We start from the raw sequence: 12,525 nt of genomic DNA, 5'->3' as shown, positions 1-12,525 counted from the left end.
ATGAGGTATCAGTGCCCAGGTCAAATAAGAAGGGTTTTCTTTCAGTGGGATGGCTCTTTGTGGAATGTGAAAACACAGGTTGAGGAGGTCATCCCTGTGGAAGGGCAGCTTGGCATAGAACAGAGTTGGGAGGGCATTCACACAGGAGGGGCCGATTGTGTGGGGTGTTAGCGCCTGAGTGTGGTAAAGAGGGCAGCTTTGTAGGGGAATGGGTGACATTGGTGGTAATGGGAGATCAGTTATTTATAGAGAAATTGATCAAATAAGTAAAATATATTAAGGATAATTAATAAGGATAATGGTAAAAGGATTTAGAAATATATAAAGGCAGAAAAGGACAACCTTGTGATATTGGATTGGAATTTCAGGATATCATTGTGAACTTATGGTTTTCAGTATAGATAGATGGATAGAGAGATATGTGTTACTGTGTGTCTATGTAATATGTATCTGTGTGTTTATAAATATTTGACAATATATCCTAGCTCTGAAAGGGACTGGGAACAGCAACACACTAGTATCAATGAATGCATTTAGTGCCCGGGTCTGCCACCAAAAGGAATTAGGGCTCCTTGGAGACTATGGGGCCAGGAGTATAAGATGAGCCTAGAACATATTATTTTTATAGCAGGCAAAAAAGTTTTCAAAAAATGTTGAGAGCAAGTCAGAAGTATGTAGGAGCCAGCTTGAAGAGGCTCCACCTGATCAAATATGGGACATTTTGAGCATCAGAATAATGATAGTAATGATTATAACCACTGAATAAAATACGAAATCCTGGGACTTTAAGGATATAAATTAATGAATGAGTAAATTCAAAGTTTGATTAGGAATGGAATTATTTGAATAGTCAAGCAGCTTTCCACAAAATTCTTTCTAATTACAAAGGGAAAAAAGTAACTTTTCAGTGGAGAAGCCTGGTAGATGCCACCTGAATCAAGCAGTAAAAGTGAACATCATTAGTAATGGAATAAATCGGAATTATGTGCTTCCTAATAGGATGAAATGAGAACACAATGTCACTTCTGTGATATTCCTGTAAAAAATGCATAACTTGAATCTAATCATCCTGAAACAGACAAACTCAAATTGAGGGACACATACTACAAAATAACGACAGCCTATAATCTTCAACACTGTCAAAGTCATGAAAGTCGAGGAAAGACTAATGAACTGTTCCAGAATAAAGGAGACTAAAGAGACATGAAAAGTTAAGACAGTGCATGATTCTGAGCTGGATCTTTTTACTTTTATAAAAAGGAAATTATTAGCTTATCTGATGAAACTTCAGTGGGGTCTAAGGGCTAGATGTTAGTAATGTATCACTGTTAATTCCCTGGTTTTGATGGCTGAATTATGGTTATGTAGGAGAATGCTCTTGATTGTAGGAAATGCACACTAAAGTATTTGGGGATGATGAGGCATCATATCAGCAACTTACTCTCAAATGGTTTGGTTAAAAACTTCCTGTACTTACAACTTTTCTGTAAATTTGGGATTGTTTTAGAATTTAGAATTTATAATTTAAAGTATGTAGCATGTCTTGGTCACCTGTTTTGTGCCAAACACTGGACTGATACTGAAGATAAAAACGTGGAGTAACACGTGAGTCCTGACATCATTTCATTCTTGATTATACTTAGGTCTAGTGGAGAAGAAGCCATGTAAATGAATAAATACAATGACTTCTGATCTGTGCTATATTAGGAATATGTATCAAGTACTATAGGAAATCAATTGTGGTGACAATTGAACTAGGGCTATTATTTTGACAAGTTTTTTTGAATGATGTTTCTGTAGGGAAGTAAACAAGAAGATAAGAATTTGAAGTTAAACACATGAACTTAACATGAATGATGAATTTTTCCAATTGTCAGAGTTTAGAATAGTGAAAATCACTTCTACCTTTAAAAAGAGATGTAGTATAAAATAATATCAAGAACACTGTATTTAAGTCAGAAAGCCTATGTTTGGGACTTGGTTTTACCATGCATTGACTCTGTGATCTTGAGAAGGCCAGCTAATTTATTATTAAAATTACTACTTGCTGACCAAAAATGCTTATACTTAACTGAAATGACTGTTTAACTTAATTACTGGTTTAAGATTAATTGGTAGAAAAGATATAGTGACAATTGAATAAATTTAAACCTCTGCTTATAGAGTGCTTTTTAGTAGAATATATTATAATTGTTCATTGCTGGACTTAATGCTCTACTTATTTCATTGTTTTACCATTCTTGTCTTTATCATCATTTGACTTTTTTGTTTATAGATCTGTTGGAAGAACGTTTTGCACAATGGATGGGCGTGGAAGCCCAGTTCATATTCATCCTTCCTCGGCTGTAAGTTCTTTGTTTTTTTAAAAAGGGAAGAAATTTATAAAGGTGTAGGAAAAAGGAATATACAAATGTCTCTTTTTACTATGTGCTTTAGTATATATCTATATTAAATAGAGCTGTAATTGTATTGATTGGCCTATGTCTCTTGTTTGAAGAACATAGGAATTAATTCAGGAAAGTTTGTGCTATTATTATTTAGTTGGTCTAATAGGGAATAGGGCAGGTTATTGAGTTATTGTTCTTAAATGAATGCTTTTGTATAGCTTCATGAACAGGAAACCAAACTTGAATGGATCATTTTTCATGAAGTATTAGTTACCACCAAAGTCTACGCAAGAATTGTGTGTCCAATTCGTTATGAATGGGTGAGAGACTTGTTACCCAAGCTGCATGAATTTAATGCACATGATCTGAGTAGTGTGGCCCGACGTGAAGTGAGAGAAGATGCAAGAAGAAAATGGACTAATAAGGAAAATGTAAAGCAGCTAAAGGGTGAGTGAATCAATTGTTCTAGTGATATAAGTCCTAAGAGCATAAATTCTAATTTTAGAAATATTGTTAGAGGGCTCAGACTCTGGTTCCATTTCCTGAGAAAGCATACTGTTGTCATGGATCTATACTCTTAGTCATTTCGACTTCCCACTTTTCCATCCAATGAATCATGCTTTCCTTGATCTGTCCAACATTATTAATAATAGTGACAACAATATTTATTGAGCATTTACCATGTTTTAATCACTTAACTTGCATTAGCTCATTGAATTTTCATAACAACCCTATGAGATAAGTACATATCACATTTTGTAATAAGGAAATATAGACTCAGCAGTATAAAATAATTTGCTGAAAAACGCATAGGTAATAAATGGTGAATCTGGGATTTAAATCCAAGGAACCTGACTCTAGAACCTATATTCTTTCTTTCTTTCTTTTTTTTTTTAATTAACTAAAGATAATACGTTATTCAGATTTTATTAGTTTGTCCCTAATGTCCTTTTTCTGTTTAAGATCCCATCTGGGATATTGCATTTTGTGGCCATGTCTCTTTAGGCTCGTCTTGACTGTGACTGTTTCTTAGACTTTCCTTGTTTTTATTTGCTTGATAGTTTTGAAGGATGGTGGTCAGGTATTTTTTTGGGTTGAACTTCAAGTTTTTCTGAGGCTTTTCTCATTATTAGACTGGTGTTAGGGGTTTTAGAGAGGAAGACCACAGGGATAAAGTGCCATTCTTACCATATCATAGCAAGGATACATATTATCAACATGAGTTATCACTGTTGATGTTGACCTCAATCACCTGACATAGTGTTTGTCAGGTTTCTCCACTGTAAAGTTACCTTCCCTGCCCCCCTTCCCATACTGTACTTTTTGGAAGGAAATCACTATGTGCTGCCCGTACTTAAGGAATGGGGACTTATGCTCCCTCTTTGAGGCATGAGTATACGTAAATTATTTGGAATTCTTTTGCATGGGAAATTTGTCTCTTCTCCTCGTTTATTTATTTATTCAATTACTTATGTATATTAGTTTGGACTCAAGGATATTGATTTTACATTTTGGATTATAATCCAATTCTACTTTATTTTGCTGCTCAAATTGTTCCAGCTTTGTCCATTAGGAGCTTTTTCAGTTGGCTCCTGTGTCCCTTTGACATACCCACAAAATTGTGGGGTTTTGTTGTTGTTTGAGCACTTCCTGAACTTTCTGGAACTACAACACGTAGAGCCTGGATTCTTAACCACTATACCATACTGCCTCTTAGTAGTGCTTTACTATTTCTATCTTGTTTATAAGATTTTGTGAATTACAGCCTCAATATCCTTTTTTACTGTGAGTTTTTTCCATGAAATGTTAGGTCTCTAGTTGAGAGGCAGAAATAGTTGTGGTGCTGAACTAGGATAGAAAGCTTGATTCTCTCAGCTCACACACAGAAAATGCTTTTAGTGAAGCTTTTTGAGGCTGAATGACAGCAAATTGTGTTCTCCTGTAGAAGAGGGTAAGAATTTCAAGTTAAAATTAATATCACTGAGAAGTAGAATGGTGAAGAAGTTTGCCCGAGAAATCACAGCAGAGGCTTTAAAAAAGTTTGCTGTCAAATGTTTTGTTGCAGTGTTATAATACTGTAGTAGGTGTTTGAATGAGGGTTAAATTTTCTGACTTCTAGGCTTCCATGCTGTTTTTTTTTTAACTATCCTTTCTTTTGAAAGATCAAATTTAATCTCCCTCCTTCCCTTCTTTCCCTCTCTCCCTTCTTTCGCTCCCTCCCTCCCTCTCTCCCTCGCCTACCTTACCTACTTTACCTACATACATTGAAATATAAGGCATCTTATTCTCTTAACTTCTAGTACAGAATCTTAAAACAAAAATTTTAGTGGAATAATTTGTAATGTTTTCAGATGGAATATCAAAAGAAGTCCTGAAGAAAATGCAAAGAAGAAATGATGATAAATCCATATCAGATGCACGTGCTCGTTTCCTTGAGAGAAAGCAGCAGAGAACCCAAGACCACAGTGACAAACTGAAGGAAACAGGCTAAGGAGTGAACCCTCTGATTCAGGAAGAAGGAAAAACAGCCAGGAAATGTGCTTCTACCTTGCCAGTTATTCCATTCAGAACAACCAAGAGGAGGTGGTCAGCAGCTGTTATTAGTCTATGAGCTAAAAAAAATCAAAGCCTGTCAATACTGATAAGGGAATTTTCAAAGAAAAGACTGGATTTCCACAGTTGTAAGCAGTGATATATGAAACCAATGTAAGACGTGGTAATTTCCTGACTTCAGTTTTGCTGGCCTTAACTGGTATCAAACACTGATGACATATTTTCAGAGGACATTGAATTGTATTTAATCAGCGTGTATTCCATTTGCATTACAGCATTAAAAATTATATTCCTTAAATCTCTTTAAGGCCTTCTTGTTGCTATTAGAATAGTGTTATATCAGGTATGTGATCATTTCTTTCAGAAGGCTGAACATAAGAGGTTTTTATTCAGCAATACTTAGATGTTTAACAGTTTAATTGCTACAGAGCTTTATAGATATTTAGAGAAAGGACTTAATCAGTAAATAAAATTGCCTATGGCAGGATTCTTTCTTAATATTAATGCTTAAGTTGATTTTTCTGGGATTATACAAATTCCTTTTTATATAAAAGTATATTGTTTAAAACAGTAGCTATAGCCATTAACCAAAGGACAGATGGTATATATATATCCTTTTTTAGCTGTACCTACATGCCTTGTATCAGCATCATGTATGTAGATGTGACAGTGCTTTCAAACAGCTCCTTCACCTGGCCTACTCTCTGGCTTACAGTTGCTTGAGTAGGTCTGTTTAAACATTGATCATGCTAATCTTGAGATGGGATTTTCAAAGTGGCCAACACTGTATCACCAGTTTTTCAAATTGGAACCTTGAGTCTAGTTAGTACTATACTCAGGCCACACTCCGTACTTGCCCACTCTTGTTTACTGCTTTTTATTCTACTTATTTGTGTATTTTGTCTATCTCCCTGGTTAGATTATATGCTCCTTGTGGGCAGGAACTATGTCTTCTTCATTTTTGTATCTTTCATGGCACCTAGCAAAGTGCTTTGCACATATTAGTCACTCAGTGTTTGTTAAATAAAGCTATTAGTGTCATTAAAATTCAAAAGGCAGTATAATGTGTGTTTTTAGATTTTTTTAATTAAAATTGAGACTCTAAATTTTTTTATAGGTAACTAACTCTTTTCCAGTTATTTCCTTTGGCATCTAAACAGTTTTCTGTTCACTATTAGAAACTTGAAGGTTTTATTGAAAAATCTCATGAGGACCCAAACCCATGTGTTTTTTCTTGAAGTAAGGTGAGTAGTGATGGTTTCTCTGACCTTTCCAGTGTTATTAATTTGTTCTTTTTTATCTTCTGCACTTTCAGAACTGTTTCAGCACATAAGTCATTTACTCCTATCAGTTTCTCCTCTCAAGTATATTTATCAGTGCACTTCCTTAGATACACTTCCTTAGATCAATACACTTCCTTAGAGGGCAGTGTGGATTCTTTTAATTCAGTAAACATTTATTAAGTATGCATTCTAAATCTACGGTCAGTGCCTATTCACATTTTGTCCAGTTGTCCTAATAATGTCCTTTATAGCATTTTTCCCCAGTGAAGGATCCATGTATACATGTATATTGTATATCTCTGTTAATCTGTAAGAGGTCCTCAGTCTTTTTTTTTTGGTCTTTCACAGCATTAACATTTTGAATAATTACTAGCCAGTTACTTTATAGAGTGTCCTCAATTTGAGTTTCTCTTATGTTTCCTCATGATCATGTATTTTTGACTGCAATATTGCATAAGTGATGGAAAGTCTTTCTTAGGGTGTCACATCCGGAGGTATGGTACATGGTATGTATTTGCCCCTTATTGGTGATATTAGTTTTGATTGGTTGGTTGGGATGTTTCTCAGTTTCTCCAGCTTAGTTATTCTCACAATTAATAATTAATTTGGGGGGTTGCTTTGAGATTATGTAAATTTCCCATTCCTTATAAAATATGATCCTCTCTATTTAGCCTCAATTGATGATTCTTGCCTGAGTTGTTTTTTTTTCTTATGGTTGCAAAATGTGGCTTTTTCCCCAACTCCTTTCCATATCTATTTGTTGACATTATATTGTAAGTTAGAGCTTTCCTTGAAGGTTTATTTCTGATAAGCAGATGGGTGTTAGGAACAGCATGAATCAACACAGAGAAGAAGAAACCCCAGGGAGTATTTGAGAAGAATGACAAAGAGTCCAGCTTATTTGGTGCATAGAATATATATAGTAGAGTACTAACCTGAAATTATTGCTTGAGCTCAGATTACGGAAGGCTTTGGAAGTCAAACTATGGAGTTTGGAATTACTTTTTAGGATAAGTGGATTTGCTGGAGGGGAATGATATCATTTTTATAGGTTTGAGATAATTTGGACAATGCTGTTGATAAGAATTGATTTCCATTGAAGAGGACTGTTAGAGAAGTGCTAACAAAGGAATGCTGGATCTAATTAAAGCAAGTAGAAGGAATCTTTGAGGAAAGGTGGTGGAAGAGTTTGCTTTTAAGAGTGGGGATTTGCCTGCAAATTACTAAACAAAACAAAACAAAAAACGAAAAGATAAATGTTAGAGAACTCGGCGAGGGACATAGTCAACCATTTCATAAAAGAAGAGACATGAATGGCTAATAAATAAGAGATGATAGGGAACCTTACCATTAATTAGGAAAATGCACATGAAAGTAACAGTGAAATGCCATTTTTGTTCCTCATAAAATTTGACCCCTCTAGATTTAGCATAAATTGATGATTGATGTTAAATATATTAAAATGTTAAATACAGCATTGTTTCTTATAGTAAATATTGAAAACAGTATAAATACCTGAAAATAGTTGTCTAATTGGATATGTTCTCAGGGTCAAATTCTATATAGTAGTGAAAATGATTTTTAAGACTCTTGATGCGTATTTCAAAATGCTTTGCAGAATGGATGAACCCATTCACATTTCTACCAGCAAAGAAGTGCCTGTCTTAATATACCCTTGTTATCATCCATCATAAATATTCTAATTATAAACAAAAAAGGTTCTTCATTGTTATGCTACTTTGTATATTTAGTTATTCAACACTTTTTCCATATGTTCAAACTGTCCACAGGAAATTACAATAAAATTATCTGATTGAATTTGATAAGGGCAGATAGTTAATATTTTAGGATTTTGGTCCATAAAATCTCTGCTGCAGTTTTCATCTCTGCTGTTGTAGCATGAAGTAGCCATGGACAATACATAAATGTATGAATGTGACTGTTTCAATAAAACTTTATTCATGGACACCAAAATTAGAATTTCATATAATTTTCATGTGTCAGGAAATATTGTGACTGTTTTCTTCAACCTTTATAAATGTAAAAGCCATTTTAAGCTTGGGCTGTTATTTGCCTAATATTGGGCAACTGGGCTAATATATGGGCTGTTCACCCCATTTAGACCTAAAAATTTCACTTTTTTAACACTCACACTGGAACCCAGAAAAGCTACTTTAACATATCCATTTTAATGTAAATGGTCATTTCATTTGCAAAAGAGTTCTTAATTTAATAAAATGTCTGAGATTTTTCTGGTATGTACTTGTTTTTCTTCATAGCAGAGGTGATAGGATTGAGTTTAATAATGTCAGGAATCAATAAATTTGAATTGTAATCAAGATTCTCCTAAACATTTTCAAAGTAATCCTTATTACTTGCTAACTATTCCTTTAGCCTTAAAATATAAATAATACAAAACTTCCTTATGCAGCTGTTAAAGATTTTTTAAAGAAACAAATTAATGACTTTACTTGTCCAGATAAAATCCATGTATTTTTTTTAAGTTAATAAATATTACTTGGTTTTCAGCTAAACATAGAAAATGAGACAGGGTTACCCAAAATATTGCCCAGTGTCACCTTATATTCAGTCAAGATATACTTATTTGGCATTATTTGATGACATCTCTTAAAGCAAACCACCCACAGAGCACTTTATCACTGAGCTCTAACATATTTTTGCAGAGAGTTTTAAATTTCTGCATCACCAGGAAATACTCTTCAGATTAATGAACATTTAGGTGGTTTCTATTGGATCTTTTTTTCTATTCTCCTCTGAATTGAAGAGGAAATATGCCAAGCTTTAATCTGGTATTTACTATCAGATGTTAAATAAATCATTAAAAATGTGTGATACTCTTTAGAACCATTAGCATGCCAAAATAAACTCATTTTGCATATAATTTAAGGGGTAAGAAAAATACTGGAGACTGGAATAGGAAACCCTCAGACTTCTACCAGACCCTAAACAGAAACTCTATACCAATAGCTTCCCAGCTCCCCACCCCCAGCACCTAAAAACCTCAAATCTACTTTCTGTCAGTGAATTTGCTTATTCTAGATATTTCAACTAAATGGGACCATACAATATTTGTCCTTTTGTGAGAATAAAATTTTTTGAGTCCAAATTTGAAGGAGTTTAAATCTGGCATAACACCTGGATTTGGGGGAACATAGAAAGTTGTATTTCTTTAGACATGATTTTACTTAGCATTCATATAAATAATCTTAGAGTTTTCTAGTCCAGCTTGCAGCATAACTCAAGAAATCCCACTTTAATTTCCAAGAACCAGTCTTATATTTGGAGGCATTTGCTGCTGGAATTGACATGCTGGAATTGACAACTCTATGTAACATATTCTTATGTTGACTGTAAGCCTGCCTCCCTGTTATTTTTCCTCATTGGTTCTACTTCTTTTTATTTTAATTATCTTTTTCACTTTGGTAGCATATATAACATAAAATTTATCATTTTAACCCTACGTGTACCTTTCGTTGACATTAATAGTTGAAGCTTTTTTGAAAGGTTTGCAGTCATCCTAGGAGATTAACAAATAGTTTCATAAAGTAGCCCAAGCTCTAGGTTTAGTTCCTGGTCACATGTAACCAATGTGGTAGTGGTCCATTATTTGCATCAGGGTGAGAAAGGACTGCTTTAATTATTCATAAGTTTTAGAAGAGTTAATTTTGTGGCTGATATCTTTCAAAGTCTACTTGGGCATTGATCCTGAAGAATAAGGAACACTTGACAAACGTGTGTACTACTACAAACTATCAAAAAAGATATTCTTGTAAAACATGACAGAATGCCATTAATATAATTAGACTTACTGCTATTTGAAAATGTATTGAAAGGTATATTTTTTAACTAACAGGATATACAGTGTTAATTTGATGCATCTTAGTGCTATTTCAAACTAACTTTTTAGTGTTAGATACTTTCTTTTTGTTAGCTTTATTACCCTGCAGTGCAGCAACATGGAAAAGTACTATAATGAACTTGAGAAAATATCCTATTGCATAGCCAAGGAGACATGAAACCTTCATTTCAACTTTTTGTCCTGAAGCAGGTGTGCATTTGTTTAGGAGAGGATTTTACAAATTATTTCTTCAATTGATAGGGGATGTATTTTTCATCAATAACCAAATTTGGGGTTGATCTACTTAGATGTTTAAAAATGAGTACTATCTGTTTAGACAGTGTATATAGTGATGTATAAAACTGATGAGGGGATAATTCCAGTACTAAAAGAATTATTAAAAGAATTGGCTGTTTTTCTGTAATTGGTGGTCTTTCAAAAGAAAGGATGAAGATCTCTGTAGGAGGAGACAGGAACTCTTTTTTTTTTAATAATTCAATTTTATCGAGATATATTCACATACCATGCAGTCATACAAAGCGTTCATGGTACCACCATATAGCTGTGTGTCCATCACCAAAATTAATTTTTGAACATTTTCATCACCACACACACAAAAGTAATAAGAATAAAAATTAAAGTGAAAAAGAACAATTAAAGTAAAAAAGATCACTGGGTGCTTTTTTTTTCTGTCCCCGTTTTTCTACTCATCCATCCATACGCTGGACAAAGGGGAGTGTGATCCACATGGCTTTCTCAATCACATTGTCACCCCTCATAAGCTACATTTTTATACGATCGCATTCAAGATTCAAGGGTTCTGGGTTGTAGTTTGATAGTTTCAGGTATTTACTGCTAGCTGTTCCAATTCATTAGAACCTAAAAAGGTTATCTATATTGTGTGTTAAGAGTGCCCACCAGAGTGACCTCTTGGCTCCTTTTGGAATCTCTCTGCCACTGAAACTTATTTCATTCCATTTCACATCCCCCTTTTGGTCAAGAAGATGTTCTCCATCCCACGATGCCGGGTCCAGATTCCTCCCCAGGAGTCATATTCCACGTTGCCAGGGTATTTACATCCCCGGGCGTCAGATCCCACATAGCGGGGAGGGTAGTGATTTCACCTGCTAAGTTGGCTTAGCCAGAGAGAGAGGGCCACATCTGAGCAACAAAGAGGCATTCAGGAGGAGACACTTAGGCACAATTATAAGCAGGCCTAGCCTCTTCCTTGCAGTAACAATCTTTCCAAGGGCAAGTCCCATGATTGAGGGCTCAGCCCATCAAATCACCAGTCTCCAATGTCGGTGAGCACATCAGCAACCATCGAGGTGCGGAAGCCCAATACCCCATGCATTCTCCCCCAGCAATGTTCATGTTAGTGGTAGCATATAATATTTCTCTTTTTGTGCCTGGCTTATTTCACTCAGCATTATGTCTTCAAGGTTCATCCAAGTTGTCATATGTTTCACGACATCATTCTTTTTCAACATCTTTGGAAAATCGATCAAAAACCTAGAGCCAAAAACAAAACAAAACAAAACAAAAAAACACCCACAAAAACTAATAAAAAACAAAAATAAATAAATAAAAGAAAAAAAAACCTGGAGCAAATAATTCATTGACATAATTTCCCTAAAATAATCGTTTCTCTAAAATAATCATTTCCTTTAAAGTCTGGGATAAAACAAGAATACTCACATATCATAGCTTCTATTCATCACTGTAATGGCAGTCCCAACTCAGTTTCTTTGGGGAAAAAAAAAACAAAAAAACAAAAAACCCCACAAAAGTTATGTTATAAAGGAAAAAACAAAACTTACACCCAGGTGATAAGATTATCTACAGGCAGATTATTACAGTTTTTAGTAAGGTGGCTAGATACAAAGTACTAATATTAATTAGGAAAATTAGGAAGCATTTAAAAAATACCTTCTCAATAGCAAATATATATGTAAGATAAATTGGAATAAATTTAGTAATAAGGCATACAAGACTTTTAGGAGAAAATTATAAAACAATCTAAAGGCACGAAAGAACAAATAAATGAATAGTAAGAATACTGTAGACATGTTTATTTTTCACCAAATTAACTAAATTCTTTGCAATTCTAATCAAAATCCTAATAGGGTGTTTCTTGGAAATTGACAGACTGATCCTAAAACTCAAATAGAAATGCAAAAGGGTGAAGAATAGTCTAGATGATTTTTCCAGAATAAGTTGGGGGGAGTCAATCTGAAATCAAGAACTGTTATAAAACCATAGTAATTAAGACAGTATAGAATTGGCCCAGGGACAGATAATTAGACAAATAGAACAGAATAGAGAGCCCACAGAGACCCATGTATATATGGAAACTTGATACATGACAGAGGTGGCATTATTAATCAAAGAAATAATAGATTATGCGATGAATGGGACTGGAGTATTGGCTTATGCAAATGGA

The 12,525-nt window shown here is 34.3% G+C and overlaps 1 protein-coding gene across 2 annotated transcripts in view; it reads left to right on the top strand.

Moving 5' to 3' along the window:
* The window catches only part of DHX40 (DEAH-box helicase 40), a 61,335-nt gene extending 52,860 nt beyond the window's left edge, over positions 1-8,475 (top strand). For both annotated transcript variants that reach the window (XM_037809346.1, XM_037809345.1), the window contains exons 16-18: positions 2,276-2,345; positions 2,606-2,834; positions 4,739-8,475. In XM_037809346.1, the coding sequence (XP_037665274.1) occupies positions 2,276-2,345; positions 2,606-2,834; positions 4,739-4,878 (439 nt within the window). In that variant the 3' untranslated portion in view covers positions 4,879-8,475. The remainder of the gene's footprint in view (positions 1-2,275; positions 2,346-2,605; positions 2,835-4,738) is intronic.
* The last annotated feature ends 4,050 nt before the right edge of the window (positions 8,476-12,525 follow it).

This window comes from Choloepus didactylus, chromosome 18 (assembly GCF_015220235.1).
Source record: "Choloepus didactylus isolate mChoDid1 chromosome 18, mChoDid1.pri, whole genome shotgun sequence".
Taxonomy (NCBI): Eukaryota; Metazoa; Chordata; class Mammalia; order Pilosa; family Megalonychidae; genus Choloepus; species Choloepus didactylus.
The sequence above is the reverse complement of the archived record's forward strand: the minus strand, read 5'-3'. Positions and strand labels throughout refer to the sequence as shown.